The sequence below is a fragment of the Symphalangus syndactylus genome, chromosome 13 (assembly GCF_028878055.3).
Source record: "Symphalangus syndactylus isolate Jambi chromosome 13, NHGRI_mSymSyn1-v2.1_pri, whole genome shotgun sequence".
NCBI lineage: Eukaryota > Metazoa > Chordata > Mammalia > Primates > Hylobatidae > Symphalangus > Symphalangus syndactylus.
Window position 1 is genome coordinate 90,475,337 of NC_072435.2, and position 21,753 is coordinate 90,497,089.

General features: G+C 42.2%; 2 protein-coding genes and 1 pseudogene across 2 annotated transcripts in view; 1 reads left to right on the forward strand and 2 right to left on the reverse strand.

Moving 5' to 3' along the window:
- Positions 1 to 21,753, reverse strand: part of FGD6 (FYVE, RhoGEF and PH domain containing 6) — a 139,825-nt gene that overhangs the window by 35,934 nt on the left and 82,138 nt on the right. Inside the window, exon 8 of the mRNA XM_055238380.2 lies at positions 19,091 to 19,178. Within this exon, the coding sequence (XP_055094355.1) occupies positions 19,091 to 19,178 (88 nt within the window). The remainder of the gene's footprint in view (positions 1 to 19,090; positions 19,179 to 21,753) is intronic.
- On the reverse strand, positions 4,791 to 4,942 carry LOC129461391 (uncharacterized; annotated as a pseudogene).
- Positions 9,930 to 10,606, forward strand: LOC129460505 (large ribosomal subunit protein eL14-like). The gene has a single exon (XM_055238407.2). It carries the CDS (start codon positions 9,946 to 9,948, stop codon positions 10,576 to 10,578), a length of 633 nt encoding a protein of 210 aa, XP_055094382.1. The 5' UTR covers positions 9,930 to 9,945; the 3' UTR covers positions 10,579 to 10,606.

Sequence of the window (21,753 nt, forward strand, 5' to 3'; positions counted from 1 at the left end):
ATATTAGGAAATCCTGACCTCAGAATCACTGTGCTGAGCCTGATAAGCTTCTAAGTTGCATTTCCTTTGCTCACACTCAAACATGAACTTTTACAAACACAGTTTAAATACACTGAGCAGAAAACCCACCATTAACACGTTGCAGCATCATGCTATTAATCAAGGAAGTAACGGAGTTAGGTTTACCCTCCTTGCCAATTTTAAAAAATATCTTAATGGTCTCCAAAATTCAACTCTCCAACTTATCCATCCATCTATCCATCCATCCATCCATCCATCCATCCATCCATCCATCCGTCCATCCATCCATGTTTTTAGGGCATCTTCTTGCAGTATATCTTTTTGAAGACTTTTACCTTGGCAAAGAGAGCAGGACCAGGATCTCCTTAAACAGTTAAGAATCACCTGGGGCCTTAACTGCAGCATAAGAATGTGACTGATCACCCTGAGTCAGATGGGAGGAACAGGAAACCAGTAGCTGCCCCAGTGACTGTTATAACCCAGCTGAAACCCAGGAAAGGAGACCAGACAGACATGCCTGTATTGGTCATAGGGAACCACCTATTACCTATCACTTAGGACCTGGTATTTGGCAGAAGCTTTCCTAATAACAACGAGGAGAGCAATCATTTCAATTTGCCATGTTAGACTGGTAGTATTCTATGACCTTTCTGTTCCTGCCAAAACAAATTGAGCATTATTCAAAACTTCACTAATAAAACTGCCTCAAATGCCACTAAGGTTATTTTTTTTTTTTTTTTTTTTTGAGACGGAGTCTCGCTCTTTCACCCAGGCTGGAGTGCAGTGGCGCGATCTCGGCTCACTGCAAGCTCCACCCCCCGGGGTTCACGCCATTCTCCTGCCTCAGCCTCCTGCGAAGCTGGGACTACAGGCGCCCGCCACCTCGCCCGGCTAATTTTTTGTATTTTTAGTAGAGACGGGGTTTCACCGTGTTAGCCAGGATGGTCTCGATCTCCTGACCTCGTGATCCGCCCGCCTCGGACTCCCAAAGTGCTGGGATTACAGGCGTGAGCCACCGCGCCCGGCCAAGGTTATTTTTATCAAAGGAAAAAAAAGCAAATGTTGGTTCAGTGTGTAGGTACACTACAAAATGTACTCTCTGGCCACCAGGTGGCATCACTGATTAATAAACGTTAATTAACTCCATCACCATCGCCCAACATTAGTAGCAAAAAATTAACTGGAACACAACATACTATGTGCAACTTCTAGGGATATGCAAGTTACCTTTTTTTTTTTCTGTCTTTTTTTTGGAGGGTCTCACTCTGTTGCCTAGGCTGGAGTGTGCAGTGGTGTGATCAATGCTCATTGTGGCTTCAATCTCCCGGGCTCAAGTGGTTGTCCCACACCTCAGCCTCCCAAGTAGCTAGGACAACAGACCTGTACTACCACGTTGGGCTAAGTTTTTTATTTTTTGTAGAGACGACGTCTCACTATGTTGCCCAGGCTAGTCTTGAACTCCTGAACTCAAGTGATTCTCTCACTCTGGCCTCCCAAAGTGCTGGGATTATAGGTATGAGCCACGGTGTTAGTACAAGTTAATTTTGTTCTCATATAAAATGCCCAAGGCCACCAGGCACAGTGGCTCATGCCTGTAATTCCAGCACTTTGGGAGGTCGAGGTGGGCGGATCACGAGGTCAAGAGTCCGAGACCAGCCTGCCCAACATGGTGAAACCCCATCTCTACTAAGAAAACAAAAATTAGCCGGGCATGGGGGCGCATGCCTGTAATCCCAGCTACTCAGGAGGCTGAGGCAGGAGACTCGCTTGAACCTGGGAGGCAGAGGTTGCAGTGAGCTGAGATCGTGCCACTGCACTCCAACCTGGGTGACAGAGCAAGACTCTGTCTCAAGAACAACAACAACAACAACAACAAATTCCCAAGGCCAGGTGTAATGGCTCATGTCTGTAATCCCAGTACTTCGGGAGGCTGAGGTGTGCAGATCACTTGAGGCCAGGAGTTTGAGACTAGCCTGGCCAGTATAGTGAAACCTCATCTCTACTAAAAATATAAAAATTAGCCAGGCATGGTAGCGGGTACCTGTAATCCCAGCTACTCAGGAGACTGAGGCAGGAGAATTGCTTGAACCCAGGAGGTGGAGTTTGCAGTGAACCGAGATTGTGCCTCTACACTGTAGTCTGGATGACAGAGCGAGACTCTGCCTCAAAAAAAAAAAAAAAAAAAAAAAAAGAGAGAGAAAGGATGAGGACCCAATATATGCTATATCTTGTTGGTAATGTAAGTTTTCTGTATAAGGGTTCCCAGGGAGCCTTTTACCACCACTCATTGATTACCTAATCAATACATAACCAACTTAGAGCAGAAACTAGTCGGAAGTACTGTTAACCATTAATAAAAATTAGTCATCTGTGGGAATCTGGGACTTTTTGCATTCAACACCCAGTCAGATTCCTGGACCATGCACTGAGAAATGTTTGGCAGCAAAGCACAGAGGAAATGAGTGTATAGGAGGGATAACATTCCAAAGTCAAGTGTTTTGAATTTGAGGACATGTCTTGCTTTGTATTTTTCAGATTTCTTCTTTCCTCCATAAATATGTAGTGGGATCAGCAACACATACAGAATTCTAGGATCCAGAGAAAAGTAAGTCTAGTCAATATGACTTTGTAAAGTTTTATGAAGTTTCAGATTTTGCAAGAAACAACCTAAAATTAGCCTGACTTGTGAAACAAAGTACTGATCATTTTCAATACCAAAAACAAGCATCAAGTGTCAAGTTACAAAACATACTGACACTTCAAGGCAGCTTGGCGAAGTGGTCAAGAGCCCTTGCTCTGGAATTAGAAGACAGAAATTCTTGGGCCAGGTGCGATGGCTCATGCCTGTAATCCCAGCACTATGGGAGGCCGAGGTGGGAGGATACAGCCTGGGCACATAGTGAGACCCATCTCTAAGTCTTTAGATGATGACAATGATGATAATAATAATAATAATAATAAAGATAGAAATGCTTACTCTGCCTGATCCAGCCACATCTAGTCAAGGCATGGGACTTTGGCCATGCCTCATAGCATTTTTGTGTGTTAATATCCTCATGCATAAAATAATTAGGCCGAACCAGAATGAAAACTGTAATGATTCTCATTCTAAAATATCATGAAACACATTTTGTTGAATAAAAAATTTAAAATTTGAAAAATTAAATAATGAGGAAAACTTAAACTATGAACATCTCTGAGAAAAATGATTACTGAACTATTTCCTTGTTTTTATAAATGCTTGATTTGACTTAAAAACCATCCTAGGGTAGGCCGGGCACGGTGGCTCACGCTTGTAATCCCAGCACTTTGGGAGGCCGAGGCGGGCGGAGCACGAGGTCAGGAGATCGAGACCACGGTGAAACTCCGTCTCTACTAAAAATACAAAAAAATTAGCCAGGCATGGTGGCGGGCGCCTGTAGTCCCAGCTACTCGGAGAGGCTGAGGCAGGAGAATGGCGTGAACCCGGGAGGCGGAGCTTGCAGTGAGCTGAGACTGCGCCACTGCACTCCAGCCTGGGCGACAGAGCGAGACTCCGTCTCAAAAAAAAAAAAAAAAAACCATCCTAGGGTAACAGTAACAGTACTTAGGTGTTCTATTAGCTCTTTAGTGCATTTAATTTGTTTTGGCTATTTACATAAGTAGGATGGCAATACAACCTTATCTCCCCATATGATCTTGCCTTATACCTGCTGTCCAGGCATAATTATAAATACTGTCCTCTTTTACTTTTATAAGTTAATGGGTTTGGATTTATAAGTAACACTGATTAGCACTGTCGGCTGGTGTGGTGGCTCACACCTGTAATCTCAGAACTTTGGGAGGCCGAAGTGGGCAGATCACCTGAGGTCAGAAGTTTGAGACCAGCCTTGCCAACATGGCAAAAACCTGTCTCTACTATAAATACAAAAATTAGCTGGTGGTAGTGGCGCACGCCTATAATCCTGGCTACTAGGGAGGTGGAGGCAGGAGGATCGCTTGAACCCAGGAGGCAGAGGTTGCAGTGAGCCAAGACTGTGCCACTGCACTCCAGCCTGGGTGACAGAGCAAGACTCCATCTCAAAAAAACAAAAATAAAAATAAAAAAAATAGGCCAGGTGCAGCTCATGCCTGTAATCCCAGCACTTTGGGAGGCTGAGGCAGGAGGATCACGAGGTCAGGAGTTCGAGACCTCCCTGACCAACATGGTGAAACCCCGTCTCTACTAAAAATACAAAAGTTAGCTGGGTGTGGTGGAACGCGCCTGTAGTCCAAGCTACCCAGGAGGCTGAGACAGAAGAATTGCTTGAACCCAGGAGGCGGAGGTTGAAGTGAGCCGACATCATGCCACTGCACTCCAGCCTGGGCGACAGAGTAAGAGTCCGTCTCAAAATAAATAAATAAATAAACAAAAATAAATAAATAAATAAATAAATAAATAAAGCATGCCTTCTTCCATATTTCAGATTCTTTCCTTCGGATCAGGGAGAATATTTTATTTATTTATTTTTATTTATTTATTTTTTTTGCTTCGTGATTTGTGATATAGAAAAGAATTAAAGTTAAAAAAAACTTTAGGCTGGGCATGGTGGCTCATGTCTGTAATCCCAGCACTTTGGGAGGGTGAAGGAGGTGGATCACCTGAGGTCAGGAGTTCAAGACCAGCCTGGCCAACATAGCGAAACCCTGTCTCTACTAAAAATACAAAATTAGCAGGGTGTGGTGGTGTGAGCCTATAGTCTCAGCTACTCGGGAGGCTGAGGCAGGAGAATTGCTTGAACTCCGGAGGCAGAGGTTGCAGTGAGCTGAGATCGCACCACTGCACTTTAGCCTGGGTGACAGAGTGAAACTCCACCTCAAAAATAAAATAAAATATTAAATTATTTTTGGGTGCTTGATACACATCACACACTTGATCTTAGCCAAAAGGCCGAGAAGCGATAATACACATCACAAAAAACCTTTCCTAAAGGGATGTGAAACTTTTAATACAAATATATGAGAATAACAGTTTCAGTAAATGCCAATTTTGTGTGTTGCAGTTTTTTATTGCTAATAGAGAGAATTGGTAACCTGTTTTATTTGATAGTTATCATTCGAAGGACACAATACACCACTATATATTTATTATGTGCTCTTTTTTCTAAGTTATTATATTTGTTCATATTTTTAGTCTAGATGTCTATTTTTAGTATGTGTACTGAAATGAAAATTTCCTAGAGGTATATTTTCTGATGCGCTGTTTACCTTTTTACTTTGACTGTATTTTAAACTTTTATAATATTTTAATGTTATTATAATGGTGCAAAGGTGCCTCAAAAAATAAAATAAATAAAATAAAATGAAAAGTGTCAATATTTTCATTTACAGGCTGGGTGCTGTGGCTCACCCCTGTAATCCCAGCACTTTGGGAGGCCGAAGCGGGCAGATCACTTGAGGTCAGTTGTTTGAGACCAGCCTGGCCAACATGGTGAAACCCTGTCTCTACTGAAAATACAAAAAATTAGCCGGGCGTGGTGGTGGGCACCTGTAATCCCAGCTACTAGGGAGGCTGAGGCCGGAGAATCACTTGAACCCAGGAGGTGGAGGTTGCAGTGAGCTGAGGTCGTGTCATTGCACTCCAGCCCGGGCAATAAGAGTGAAATTCCATCTCAAAAAAAAAAAAATATATATATATATATTCCTTTATAATTAATTTTTCTGGGCCTACAAAACTATCTTTCCTCCTGTCCTCATTTTAGAGTTTCAATAAATAGCCAGTTTTATAATTCTTCATATTTAGCTCTGATTTTATCTGTAGTATATGTATTAATGTAGGGATCTTGATTTGTTTTTCAAATTATTATTATTTTTGAGATGGAGTCTCTCCTGTTGCCCAGGCTGGAATGCAGTGGCACGATCTTGGCTCACTGCAACCTCTGCCTCCTGGGTTCAAGGGATTCTCCTGCCTCAGCCTCCCCAGTAGCTGGGACGACAGATGTGTGTCACCACGCCCAGCTAATTTTTGTACTTTTAGTAGAAATGAGGTTGTACCATGTCGGCCAGGCTGGTTATTTTTCAAATTATTAATAGGTTATTTAATAAATAATCTTTTTTCTATTGTCTTGGGTTTCCTACTTTGTCATACATTAGATTCTTATAAACACAGTCCATTTCAAGTTACTTTCTCATTACATAAAGAATAATTCCTTTTATAAAAAAATCAATAGATCTATTCTTGCAATGGTATTGTGTAACTTTAATTGTTGATGCCTTAGAATACGTATGGACTGGCATTTGCCTCCCAGAATACTATTTAACAATGTACATATCCTATTTATTTCTATACACAAATCATTTTGACAAGTAATGATAAAACTCCAAAATTCTAAGTTAAGTTTAATGAGAATATGTAATGTCATGAATATATTAGAAGCTAAGTAAATGGTACTATAGTATAAGGTATCATGTTATGCACAAATGCTAAAACTGTGGCCTTCCTGAGGACAGAAAGCCTGATTTTAATTATTGTTGTAGCCCCTGCACCTAGAACAAGATCTGCTACGCCAGGCGCAGTGGCTCACACCTGTCATCCCAGCACTTTGGGAGGCTGAGGCAGTTGGATCACCTGAGGACAGAAGTTTGAGACCAGCCTGGCCAACATGGTGAAACCCCGTCTCTACTAAAAATACAAAAATTAGCCAGGTGTGGTGGCTCATGTCTGTAATTCCAGCTACTCGGGAGGCTCAGGTGGGAGAACTGCTTGAATCCAGGAGGCAGAGGTTGCAGTGAGCTGAGATTGCACCATTGCCCTCTAGCCTGGGCAAAAGAGCGAGACTCAGTCTCAAAAAAAAAGAAAAAGTGCTCTGGCCTTTGGCTCTAATTCTTCTGCTTCTCAAATACTCATTCAATTCTAGTCCCTGAATCTGTATGTGGCCTAGAACCACCTCTTATAGATGTGGTGCTTGCCTAAGTTAGAAAGTGTCATCTCGGGAGGGGCACGGTGGCTCATGCCTGTAATCCCAGCACTTTGGGAGGCCAAGGTGGGCAGATCACATGAGGTCAGGAATTCGAGACCAGCCTGGCCAACATGGTTAAACCTTGTCTCTAATAAAAATACAAAAATTAGCTGGGTATGGCGGCACATGCCTCCAGTCCCAGCTTCTTGGGAGGCTAAGGTAGGAGAATCACTTGAACCTGGGAAGTGGAGGTTGCACAGCCTGAGCCACAGAGTGAGACTTTGTGTCAAAAAAAAAAAAGAAAAAAAGTGATCTTTCTGGGCTCTCAGGTTGCCTTTCTGTGAATTAGAAAAGGTCCCTTTCCTGGGCCAATGCACCCCCTCCTCACCAGGGCAAAACACATGGCAAGGAAAGGATCACCTGAGGACAGGAGTTTGAGACAAGCCTGGCCAACATGGTGAAACCCTGTCTCTACTAAAAATACAAAAATTAGCTGGGCGTGGTGGCTCATGTCTGTAATTCCAGCTACTCGGGAGGCTCAGGTTGGAGAACTGCTTGCAGGCATCCTTGTCCAAGAATTATGTAAGGAAGCCCTGATCTATCCTAGACTTTGACACAACCCTGGTCCTGAGGTGGCATCCCCACAGAACTCACAAACCAAACCCAACTCCAGGCTCATCAGAAGGCAAAATTTTGACACAGATCTCATGATAGATGATATCTCCCCAGGCCCCTTTTTAGTGGGAAAGTCCAGCTAGGCATATCCAGAATGTTCTAAGGAGAGGCAAACTGCAAAAGTCAATATACATTTTTTTTTTTTTTGAGATGGGGTCTCTCTCTATCCCCCAGACTGGACTGCAGTGGCGCTATCTCTGCTCACTGCAAGCTCCACCTCCTGAGTTCATGCCATTCTCCTGCCTCAGCCTCCCAAGTAGCTGGGACTACAGGCGCCCACCACCACACCCGGCTAATTTTTTTGTATTTTTAGTAGAGATGGGGTTTCACCGTGTTAGCCAGGATGGTCTTGATCTCCTGACCTCGTGATCCACCTGCCTCGGCCTCCCAAAGTGCTGGGATTACAGGCATGAGCCACCGTGCCTGGCCAATTTACACTATTTTGACTTGACTTGTCTGAGACTGCTTTTCTTTCTTCCTTTTTTTTTTTTTCTTTTCTTTTTTGGAGTCAGGGTTTCCCTCTGTTGCCCAGGCTGGAGTGCTATAGGTCACTGCAGCCTCGACCAACCTCGACCTCCTGGGCTCAAGCGATACTCCTGTCTCAGCCTCCCGAGTATCTGAGACTACAGGTGTGTGCCACCATGCATGGCTAATTTTTTTTTTTTTTTTAAGAGGCGGGGTCTCCCTCTGTTGCCCAGGCTGGTCTTGAACTCCTGAGCTCAACGGATCCTTCTGCCTCGGCCTCCCAAAGAGCTGGGATTACAGGCGTAAGCCACTGTGCCTGGCCTGAGACTGCTTTTCTTAGTGGATACATTTTCTAGTAGCTGCCAGTTTATTAAGCAGGAATCTTAAGTGTACGGAAATGGCCTTGGCACAGTCGAGCCACACTTAAAAGAAGCTCTTACCCATATTTGGTCTGTACCACCCTGAGTATCAACAAAGCAAACTTAGGTTTAGGGAGATAAGCACATTTTATTACCTAACAGCCAAGCGAAGAATAAAGCAAATATAAGCACCACAGTTCAAATTTGATTAAAGTTCAGTGTTTTCTCCAACTGAAACAGGTCCTGATGAGAGCCCATGATTCTGACAAAAACTGTGAGAGAAACTTTAGCAACAGATTCTGCTTGCTATAGCTCTGCCAAGACAAGTCCCAGCAACATAGGCAATTGGCTGCTTGCAGGAAATCTGGGTCAAATCTGCACTTAGAAATGGAAAAAGAATGGCTTTGTAGCAATGTCTACGGGTAGAATTTGGGGTATCTGCAAACTTGGAGGGCAAAAAGAGGCACACAAACAAACCCACCCTATTTTCACTAACCTCTAGGTGTAAAATAGGATTTTCTTCCATCATAAATGTAGGTGCAAACTACAACAGTATCAGTGATGTCTGTGACTTTATCACCACAGATATTTTTATAGCATATTACAGTTGTGGCAGACATCTTATCCCTCTCAGCACTCCTCTCACCCCTACTTCAAAATCATGGTACTTATTACATCTGCCACCAGATCTTATTTAATGCAGTACTAAAGAAGTACATGCATTAATTACTGTGTCACGATTAAAAAATATTACTGTGATTGTGGTACAGCAAAAAAAAAAAAATTTTTTTTAATAACTGTACTTCAGCCCAGTTGGTTTTTCCTTTAATCTTACATAGTTTTTTCAGCACTTAAAAAAAATTATTCTGAGAAGGACTCATAGGCTATATCAGACTGCCAGAAGAATCTAGGCACAAAAAAATTTAAGAACTCCTGTTCTACAGAGAAACTAAGATTACATTTAAAAGCTCTAAGCTAATAGAACAGGTGGATGAAATGTGCTACCCTTGATCTTAGCCAAAACGCCGAGAAGCGATGATGAAATGTGCTTGCCTCATATACCCTAAACACTTTTCATAGCATTAAAATATTTCATGGATGGCTAGGTGTAGTGGCTCATGCCTATAATTGCAGCACTTTAGGAGGCTGAGGTGGAAGGATCCCCTGAACCCAGGAATTCAAGATGAGCCTGGGCAACATAGTGAGATCCCATCTCTACAAAAAAATAGAAAAAATTAGCCTGGTATGGTGGTGCATGCCTATAGCCACAGCTACTTGGTAGGCTGAAGTGGGAGGATCTCCTGAGTCTGTAAGGTTGAAGCTGCAGTAAGCCATGATCCTGCCACCACACTCTAACCTGGGAAACAGAGCAAGACCATGTCTCAATAAATAAATAAATATTTATATTTTATGGATACCTGGATACAATTTATTCAATACTATCTCTCAAAATACGCTTTTCACAACTACAATTAAAAATAAATTCCTTCTCACCGAGCGCCGCCAATATGGTGTTCAGGCACTTCATGGAGGTTGGCCGGGCAACGTACGTCGCCTTTGGACCTCATGCTGGAAAATTCATTGTGATCATAGATGTTATTGATCAGAACAGGGCTTTGGTTGGTGGACCTTGCGCTCAAGTGAGGAGACAGGCCATGCCTTTCAAGTACATGCAGCTCATTGATTTCATCCTCAAGTTTCCACACAGTGCCCACCAGAATTATGTCCCACAAGCCTGGCAGAAGGTAGACATCAATACAAAATGGGCAGCCACACGATGGGCCAGGAAGATTGAAGCCAGAGAAAGGAAAGCCAAGATGACAGATTCTGATCATTTTAAAATTATGAAGGCAAAGAAAATGAGGGACAGAATAATCAAGAATGAAGTTAAGAAGCTTCAAAAGGCAGCTCTCCTGACAGCTTCTCCCAAAAAAGCACCTGCTGCTAAGGGTGCTGCTGCAGCTGCTGCTAAAGTTCCAGCAAAAAAGATGACCGCTGTGGGCAAGAAGGCTCCAGTGCAGAAGGTTCCTACCCAGAAAGCCACAGGCCAGAAGGCAACACCTCCTCCAAAAGCTCAGAAGGGTCAAAAAGCTCCAGCCCAGAAAGCCCCTGCTCCAAAGGCATCTGGCAAGAAAGCATAAGAGGCAACTATAAAAAGCAATAAAGGTTCTTTAAAAAAACAAACAAACAAAAAACAAAGGCTAGTCATGGTGGCTCACGCCTGTAATCCCAGTACTGTGGGAGGCTGAGGCAGGTGGATCACTTGAGGTCAGGAGTTTGAAACCAGCCTGGCCAATATGGTGAAACCCTGTCTCTACTAAAAGTACAAAAAAATTAGCTGGGCATGGTGGTGCATGCCTGTAATCCCAGCTACTCAGGAGGCTGAGGCAAGAGAACTGCTTGAACCCGGGAGGTGAAGGCTGCAGTGAGCTGAGATCGCACCACTGCACTCCAGCCTGGGTGACAGAGTGAAACTCCGTCTCAAAAAAAAAAAAAAAAGAAAGAAAAAGAGAAAACAGAACAATAAAAATTAGCCAGACGTGGTAGTGGGCACCTGTAACCCCAACTACTTGAGAGGCTTTGGTGGGAGAATTGCTTGAACCCAGGAGTTGGAAGTTGCAGCGAGCTGAGATCATACCACTGCATTCCAGCTGGGGTGACAGGGTGAGACTTGGTCTCAAAAAATAAAAATAAAAAGGAATTGCAACAGAACAAGAGCTGAGCAAATTACAACATGAACTCTGAATTCTGAATAGTATTATCTTCCTTATTTACATGGTTGGAGCTGCCTTATATCAGAGACCTTTGGGCTCGTCAGAAACTAGATAACCAGATTCCTTGCCTGGAGTGCAGGACAGCCCTACTTTTTTTTTTTTTTTTTAATCAAGTTCTGCCTTAGAGAAAGTATTAAAATAACTTTGATACATACAATTAACCCTAGGTTTTAAAATAAATACTTGCTAAACAGCAGCTTTCTGTAAGGGTTTTTAAAAAAGAGTCATCTATTAGCCACCGGGCGTGGTGGCTCACGCCTGTAATCCCAGCAGTTAGGGAGGCTGAGGCAGGTGTATCACGAGGTCAGGAGTTCGAGACCAGCCTGGCCAATATGGTGAAACCCCATCTCTACTAAAATTACAAAAATTAGCTGGGCATGGTAGCACGTGCCTGTAGTCCCAGCTACTCGGGCGGTTGAGGCAGAAGAATCACTTGAACCCAGGAGGTGGAGGTTGTAGTGAGCCGACATCATGCCACTGCACTCCAGCCTGGGCAATAGAGTGACACTCCATCTCAAAAGAAAAAAAGTCATCTATTAATTTAATTGTGATCTTTTTTATGTGTGCTTGTTAGCCTGTACATAGCTCAAATTTATAGCTTCAGAACACTATAACAGATGTTTTAAATATCTCATTTTCTACCAACATGAGAAATCCTAGATTTCTAAAACCTAGAGGGAGTTAATATCATCCTAAAGGCAAAGACAACGAGAAAAAGTGATATAATATGTTGTTAAAGTAGCCTTTTACATAACATAAATATTTTGAACAAGATCAAAGAAACCACCTGATCCACATTTAATCAAAGGACTGTTTTTTTCTAAATACATAAGTGGAAAAGACTTATCAGAGGAATTTTAAAACTCCTGTATCTTATATTTTCTCTATCAGGATCCTTACTGACTTAACTTGTTTCAACACCAATGTAATAACCTTCCACAAATGAAAGGCTTTTTTCTGAAAAACAAATTATACAACATATAGCACAGGGGGACAGAAAAAAACTAAAAGGATATGTGATAGCCATCTCTGGATGGTAGAAGATAAAAAGAGACTTAGTTTTTTCATAATCCTTAAATATTTTTGTATGCACAAAAGATCCCTTCAAAGACAAAAAGTGGCCCTTACAAAATAACATATCACCAGAATATACTTTCTCAAACTGAGTAAATATCTTTTGTGATTGCTACTTGCACTAAAGTCTGCCTCTGACTATTTTTTTTGAGATGGGGGTCCTGCTCTGCCGCCCAGGGTGAAATACAGCAGGCACGATCATGGCTGATTGTAGCCTTGAACTCTTGGGCTCAAGTGATCATCTTGCCTCAGCTTCCTCAGTAGCTGGGATGACCGGCGTGTGCCACCGCACCCAGCTAATTTATAAATTTTTCTTTTGTAGAGACAGGGTCTCAGTATGTTGACTAGGCAGGTTTCAAACTCCTGGGTTCAAGTGATCCTCCCACCTCAGTGCTGGGATTACAGGCATGAGCCACCATGCCCAGCCCTGCCTCTGACTTCAAGGGGTTTACAATCTAGTGGAGAAGATAAGGCACAGATCCATGGTATAATTAAACAACTAAAAGATTCAGTCACAAGACAAACGGCAAGATCAATACAATTTTTAGGAATTGAGAAGGAGAAGGCTCAGTGGGGGCCTAAGTGATTGGGTATGACCTCAAAGAGGAAGACTGTAAGCCCCATTAGGGCAGGGGCCACCATTGTGTTGTCTGCCAGTGTATATGGGTGTCCAGCTCAGGGCCAACTTATATAAATATTTGTTGGTGGAGTGATTAATGGAGGAGAGAATCTGGTTTTGAAGGACAGCTTTCAGGAGACAGCGAGAAACCTACTATAGCTAGACCAAAGGAAAAGAAGGTTCAGGTAATTCTGGGTTATAAACTGTGGTCTTTATACTATGAATAAGTGGGTTTTCAACTTTTCTAATAAACAGAATGAAAGTGTGTCCTTGGAAGAGAAATTAGGCAGTAACTGTGCTAGGCTACATGGAGGGGTGATAAGAGGTAGCATGACCACCAGCAAGATACTGCTATAAAACGGCGTGAGTTTAGAAGGGCCTGGCCTGGAGCATAACAAAGAAATAGAAGGAGCAGAAACTAGAGGTGGAGGAAAATTTGCTGGCAGATCCTACAGGGAGGAAAGAGAAAAGGGAAGGATTTCAGTCCTTTCCATAATTTTGTGACTGGATGACTGAAAGAATGCTTTTAAACATTTATTAATCCATCCGTCTGTGCATCTATGCATCCATGCATCCATCCATGCATCCATCCATCCATCCATCCATCCATCCATCCATCCAACATTCATTGCTGCTACTGCATGGGGATTCTCAAACTTATAAAAAAGAGCAACTCTCCCTTTCCCTAACTACACCTGTCAGTTGACTGAGTCTCTGATGTGTTCCAGGATCTATGCCTGACACTGGGATAGGATAATAAACATGATCTCTACCCTGAAAAGATGAGAAAGAAGAAGATAAGTAAAAGTTAAGGCTGCTCTGATAGCAGTGTCTGTTTTCTTCCCATTCTTCCCAACTTCAAACAGGATCCAGCCTGATAAACTGGCCTTGAGTAGCCAATACAAAAGTAAAATTTACAAGTTCTTTTTTTGTTTTTGAGACAAGAGTCTTGCTCTGTCACCCAGGCTGGAGTGCAGTGGTGCGATCTCAGCTCACTGCAACCTCCACCTCCCAGGTTCAAGTGATTCTCCTGCCTTAGCCTCCTGAGTAGCTGGGATTACAGGCGCATGCTACCACACCCAGCTAATTTTTGTATTTTTTGTAGAGACAGGGTTTCACCATGTTGGCCAGGCTGGTCTCAAACTTCTGAGCTCAAGCAATCTGCCCACCTCAGCTTCCCAAAGTGCTGGGGATTACAGGCGTGAGCCATCGTGCCCAGCCAAAATTTACAAATATTTATGCTTAAATTATATAAATCAGTGATTTTGTTATATGACTATATGCATTCTTTTAGAGCCAGTTTGAACTGATCTTAAAAAAATACTAACAAGAATGTAGGTGTAAGTGTTTTACTACAATGCAGCAAGAGATTGCCCAAATAGAATACCCTATAGAAACCCAAAGTAAGGAAGGGGAACATCACACTCCGGGGCCTGTTGTGGGGTGGGGGGAAGGGGGAGGGACAGCATTAGGAGATATACCTAATGCTAAATGATGAGTTAATGGGTGCAGCAAATCAACATGGCACATGGATACATATGTAACAAACCTGCACATTGTGCACATGTACCCTAAAACCTAAAGTATAATAATAAAAAAAAAAAAGAAGAAGAAAAAAAAAAAAAGAAACCCAAAGTAAGTCCAGAAAAGAAAACACTGGAAGACAATAGCACGGTTATTTGAACAGCAGTGACAGACTGCTCTATCTGGGGATTTCCACTGATCTTTTCTAAAAGGATTCCAGAAGAAACCATCTTATCATCTACGCATATCTCAGTGGGAGGCACAAACCTACTTACATTGAATCAGGCAGGACTCCTTCCCCTTCTCAGCCTGAAACTTAATACAGCAAAGTTGCCAGGAGTCGCCTTAAATGAATGAAGTACCACTCCTGCCTGCTCTTATATATTTTGTGCATTTGGAATCAATCCAAACTCCAAAATGGAAATAAAAGTACTTACCTCACGAAGTTGTTGGAGGATTAAATCATTTGAGCTTTATTATCCAAAGTAATTAACATGTTTGAAAGATGCAAATTTAAGACTTAAAATCCAACTTTAAAAAATCTCAGGCTGGGCCCAGTGGCTCAGGCCTGCGATGCCAGCACTTTGGGAGGCCAAGGCGGGAGGATCACTTGACCCCAGGAGTTCGAGACCAGCCTGGGCAACATGGGGAAACCCTGTTTCTACATAAAATTAAAAAAAAAAAAAATCTCAGTGCCTAGACAGCAGTACTTTCACAGCAACAGTAGATATATCTTGCAAAGTAAAGAGTAATCAGAACATCACAAAAATGAGTACTGGAAAATCAGAATTTTAAATAAAAATAAAAAGCATCAGTTAACAGGATGGATCACTTAAATACAAAAATAAAAATAAAAAAGCAAATCTTTAGTATTAACCTGCAAGGTTATAGGAATGTCCTTAGGATTATAGGAACATAGGTGCTTCAATTAAAGCTGTGTAGCCTTGGGAGGACATTTCACCTTTCTGCTTGTGCCTTTCTTTTTAGGAGAAGATATAATCTCTAATATAAATGTTGTCTCGATGTCATTCTTTGGGCGAAAAACATTTTGGATAATGAGTTGTTTTTTTTTTTTTTGAGAGGGAGTTTGCTCTTCTTGGCTAGCCTGGAGTGCAATGGCACGATCTCAGCTCACCACAACCCCTGCCTCTCAGGTTCAAACAATTCTCCTGCCTCAGCCTCCCGAGTAGCTGGGATTATGGACATGTGCCACCATGCCTGGTTAATTTTTGTATTTTTAGTAGAGATGGGGTTTCTCCATGTTGGTCGGGCTGGTCTTGAACTCCTGACCTCAGGTGATCTGACCGCCTCAGCCTCCCAAAGTGTTGGGATTACAGGCATGAGACACCGCACCTGGTGAGATGTTTTAAACCTAGCTTAAAACCAATCTAAATTATTTCCTGAACAGCTTTAACATATCCAAAACTGACCCAGATATTTTGGAGGCCGCTAAATTATAGATATAAGACACACTCCCTGAACTCAATGTTGGAGAACTGAAGCAATCAGAGATGGCTACAAAGAGAATGGACTTCTGACCTGACTTCAGGTCAGGCTTAGAGGAAGGAAAGAATTTTAAACAATGGAAAAAAAGGCATAGGATGAAGAATACAAAGTCTACATTCTTTCTTTAATTTTAGTCCTGATTTCGTGGCCTTGAACAAGCCATTCATCACTTTTCCCCCTTCCCAAATCCACCAGTATCGAGGGCCTATTATATATAAGGTATTGTGCATCAGTTAACGAATGGAAAAGCTGAGGTAGGCAGATCATCTGAGGTCAGAAGTTTGAGACCAGGATGGCCAACATGGCAGAACCATATCCCTACTAAAAACACAAAAATTAGCCAGGTATGGTGGCAGGTGCCTGTAATCCCAGCTACTTGGGAGGCTGAGGAGGGAGGATAACTTGAACCTGGTAGGCGGAGGTTGCAGTGAGCTGAGATTGTGCCACTGCACTACAGCCTGGGCAACAGACAAGATTTTGCCTCATAAATAAATAAATAAATAACAGAAAAGATTTTCCTATCTAAGATTAAGAGGTAGCTCAAGCTAAAAATAACTCCAAGCTCACATGATGTTGGTATTATAAAACAAAATTCTTCTTCTTTTTTTTAAAAGACAGAATTCTCACTGTCACCCAGGCTGAAGTGCAGTAGCATGACCATGGCTCGCTGGAGCCTCGAACTCCCGGGCTCAAGCAATCCTCCTGGCTCAGCCTCCTGAGTTGCTGGGTTACAGGCATAGGCCACTGCACCTAGTTAAAATCTATTTTAGTAAAGAGAGGTTTTTAAAACCTGCTTTTGTCATTTCACCCTTTCTCAATAAAAAACAAAGCATGAAACCTAAATTTAACATATGTAGACTTTTTACTACTTAGAACAGTCGTAGTGTGTGAAATAAAATAAATAATATGGCCGGGCGCCGTGGCTCATGCTTGTAATCCCAGCACTTTGGGAGGCCAAGGCGGGCGGATCACGAGGTCAAGAGATCAAGACCATCCTGGCCAACATGTTGAAACCCCGTCTCTACTAAAAATACAAAAAATTAGCTGGGCGTGGTGGCACACACCTGTAGTCCCAGCTACTCGGGAGGCTGAGGCAGGAGAATCTCTTGAACCCAGGAGGCGGAGGTTGCAGTGAGCTGAGACTGCACCACTGCACTCCAGCCTGGCAACAGAGCAAGACTCTGTCTCAAATAAATAAATAAATAATATGTAAAAATTAATCTTTGCATTAAATTTTCAGATTCTTGCTCCATTCCCCTCCCATTTGAAACTACAGCTGTCTTTTGCCACTGAAAACAGTACTTCATTTGACAGCTATGGAAAGAGCCTATTCAATAGCTGGTTTATGAGAGCAATGAATTTATCTAGCAAAAACACAACATGTGTATCAGTACTTCCCTTTGTCCTGTGTATTCTAAATCTCTGCCAAAAGCAGAAGAAAGAAAGTACAGAGGGACAGGATATCCTTAAATTATTCAGTTGGCTTTATGTCATTCCAGAGAGAAACCTAATGCCTGATTCATCGTTAGAAATTTAAATTAAGGGCCAGTTGTGGTGGCTTACGCCTATAATCTCAGCACTTTGGGAGGCCGAGGTGGGCAGATCACTTGAGGTCAGGAGTTTGAGACCAACCTGGCCAACATGGTGAAACCCCGCCTCTATTAAAAATACAAAAATTAGCTGGGCATGGTGGTGCACACCTATAATCCCAGCTACACAGGAGGCTGAGGCAGGAGAATTGCTTGAACCTGGGAGATGAAGGCTGCAGTGAGCCGAGATGGCACCACTGCACTCCAGCCTGTCCTGGGGCTAAAAGGTAGGTCTTCCTCGTGAGCAGTCTGTCACTAGGCAAGCTTTTAAGTGCTGAAGGCTTTTCCCTAAAGACAAATGAGGAAATCCTGGTTTTTCAGGATTCATCTATTATCTCCAATATAGCTCTTGGCTTAAGAGAGTGAAGTTAAGAAGAAAAGCATGCACAGCATTTCTTAAGGAGAGTAACAGAAACCAAGTACCTCCAAATTTACTTATAGAAAATTACAACACATTGACTTTACGGTTGTGGCCACATTTTGATGTTCTTGTCCATTTTGATACAATTTTAATGCATATTATATATGCATATTAAGTCACTGTACATCCAATATAGTTCAGCAAATATTCCAGAGAACCTAGTAGTAGGTGTTGGGTAACTATGTTTGGTACTGAGACTACACTAGCCTTTTTGTGATGCCAAACCACTTAATCTCAATAAGCCTGTTATCTCATCTGTGAAGATAAAACTGATATTTGCAAGGCTATGGTGAGGATTTAAAGAGCCAGTGAATATAAAGGCCTGATTACAGCAAGTTCCTTCACTCAAACACAGTGTTTTTGCTTTTTTCTTTCCTTCTTTTTTCCTTACCAAACAGACCTAGCTCTACAATTCTGAAGCTTACAGTCTAGTAGAAGATAGACTAATTATCATGATAAGGAAATAACTATCAGGATAAGAATACTACTATTACTAATAATAGTAAAAGCTAATACTTATGTAGAACTTGTTATAATTAAAGCATTATTCCTGTTTTTTTAAGACAGGGGTCTATGTTGCCCAGATAGTCTCAAACTCCTGGGCTCAAAGATCCTCCCGGCCTCAGCCTCTCCAGTAGCTGGGACTATAGGCATGTCCACTGCACCCAGCTACGGTACTATTCTAAGCACTGTCCACATTTAGCTCAGTAATCAAACCTTACAACAACCTTCTGAGGCAAGTAACTAGGGCTATGATAGTGCTATATAAATATGTGGGAGTGACCCTCTAAACTCCATTCTCGAGTAGTTGGGGAAAGTACCTTCTTGGAATTAATAATATTAGACAGGTGAAATGATGCAGGGGTATGGGCTTGGGATGGTCAAAGATGTTCTGAATTAAAAAGTAGCTACATGTATGAATGCCGAGGTGAAAATGCAAACATGGATGGATGATCAAAGAACCGAAAGCCGTTCAGTTCAGGCAACGTATATGTGAAGTACATAAGCAATCTACAAATCTACGTATTAGGCAATGTGGTGACTGGGGTGATATACAAAGAGAGGCACCCAAGTTTCATGAAGGCAAGAAGAGTTGGCTGATGGATAAACCAACTGGGTGGTTGGCAAAATGCTGGAGAAGCCCACCTGTCAGCAACAGCCTGTACTGGGGGATCCTCTGAACCGGCTTGAGCAGGTAGTGCTTGAGGGCCAGATTAGCACAGCGAGGGCTCATCTGAAAGGAGAAGGCATCCAAAATAAACACGGTGTTTTCTAAGAAGCAAGGGACCTCGATTCAAGTCCTCAGGAAGCCAAACTTTAAACATCAAGCAACTCTGGAAAGAGATTCGTAGAGAGGCTCCCTTTTATTTTAAGGTACAGTTGTTAGATACACTGAGAGTGAACCCCAGCCAGACTGACCACCAACCTCCACCCTTTCCTGTAGGCAGTCCCTGAAATCACTTGCTCCTAGGAAAAACTTGTTAACAACCCTCTCAAAGAGCGTGGTAGCCACAGTCTGTGTCCTAGGCTAGTTAGAGCCTACCCTACTCAGCAGCTCCCACTTGTATTGATAAATACAAACAAATCCCAATGGACCAAGAAGGAAATGCATGGCCCCTAAAATAAGGCAGCGGAAATACAACTGCCAGGAATTGGATTCAAATGATAATCAGAGCCTTGTGGTCAATATAGTCAAAATAATGGTGGTAGAGGGGAGAACTGTAGAAAGTAAAGATAACCTGAAAAGCGGCTTTGCTAAGTATCCCTTCTTTAAGAAGTCTGAGGAATGTAAAAGTCTTTTGCAGATGAGTGGCCTTATAAAAAGATAGCCCCCAAATCACAGCGTTTATAGGAACATTTGATTATGGAACCATATTTTGGCTTGACTATAAAGACATTTGGTTATCCCTTGAAACCTCTCTTCCTTAGTATGTACAACAGGTATCTATCTCGGCCCATTCCTGAGCCTCACCCTCATTCTCCAACCTAAGAGTTTACTGTGAGGAGTCATCAAAAAGGCCAAGTGAAAACGTCCCTGCATCCTAAGAACTACAAAATAAAAGTCACGCTTCTAACATAGCGCAAGTTGGTGGATAAGTTTTGTTAGATTTGCTCAGACTTTTATCATTTTCTAAATATGTACCACCACTATCTGGTACACAGAGTGATTATGAAATTATAATGATAACGCATGTTAAGAAAGTATCTTTCATCCAAGCATCATTAACCCAGATTACTAATTCTCCTGGCCTTATGGCTCCCTGTTTTCTTTTGTTAACAAGGTAACACAACTCACTGGACTCTTACCAAAACCTGGGTCAATCATCAGTTGCCACAATTACATCACACTTTGTTTTTTGATAGCACAAAGACAACAGAGGAGAGGAAAAGAAGAAAAAATTACAGATGACTTTAAAATTTAATTATTTGTCTACTGCACAAATCAGAAATCAGCAATACCATACTATTTTAAAAACTTTTCATTTCAGCCGGGTGAGGTGGCTCACTCTTGTAATCCCAGCACTTTGAGAGGCCAAGGTGGGTGGATCACGAGATCAGGAGTTCGAGACCAGCCTTGCCAACACAGTGAAACCCTGTCTCTACTAAAAATACAAAAATCAGTTGGCATGGTGGCACACGCCTGAAATCCCAGCTACTCGGGAGGCTGAGGCAGGAAAATCACGTGAACCTTGGAGGCGGAGGTTGCAGTGAGCCGAGATCACACCACTGCACTCCAGCCTGGGCGACAGAGCTAGACTCCATCTCAAAAAACAAAACAAACAAACAAACAAAAAAAACCCTTTTCACTTCTAGTTTTGTGTGACTGGAACTCACCGATCTTTTAAGCTTCAAAACAGAGAAACAAGTACTAAAACATAGTATGCAAATTTTACTCCAAATTGGTGGAGGGGACTTGTGATTTTACCTCTAATTAAATCCGGGTTCCACCCTCACAGCTCTGAGTTAAAAGTCAAAGCTTTGGCTGACACATGCTCTAAACAGGTTATTACTTTTTCTTAACTTTGGCACCAAAACCATGATATTTATTTATCTAAAGGGAAACATAAATTCTATTTCCCATCCATCATTGTAAGTTAGTTGTTAGGATAAAAGAAGAAGTTAAATTAAAAGTTAAGAAATGTTCCTTAATCAAGTTCATTGAGTCAGAAAGCAGAATGGTGGTTGCCAAGGCCTGGGAGGGAAGAGAGAATAGAGTTAATGTTTAATACCTATAGAGCTTCAGTTTTGCAAGTTGAAAAGAGTTCTGGGGATCTGGTTGCACAAGAGTGTCAACGTACTTAACATTACTGAACTATATACTTGAAAATTGTTAAAATGCTAAGTTTGTGTTATACGTATTTTACCACAGTTTAAAAAGCCCCATCAAAATATTCTTTCCAGCTAGGCACAGTGGCTCACGCCTGTAATCCCAGCACTGGAGGCCGAGCAAGGTGGATCACCTGAGGTCAGGAATTCGAGATCAGCCTGGCCAATGTGGTGAAACCCCATCTCTACTAAAAATACAAAAAATTAGCTGGGTGTGGTGGCACGTGCTTGTAATCCCAACTACTCGGGAAGCTGAGGCAGGAGAATCACTTGAACCCGGGAGGCGGAGGTTGCAGTGAGCTAATGTATGCGTGACTGTACTCCAGCCTGGGCAACAGAGCAAGACTCTGCCTCAAAAAAAAATTCTTTCCAAGTCAAAATATTCCCATGTGCAATAATATATTTTCAAAATTAAGTCATGTACATTCTTGAGTTCTCACCATTTAAATTGTTCAATTCCATCTTTGATTTTGAAGGGATTA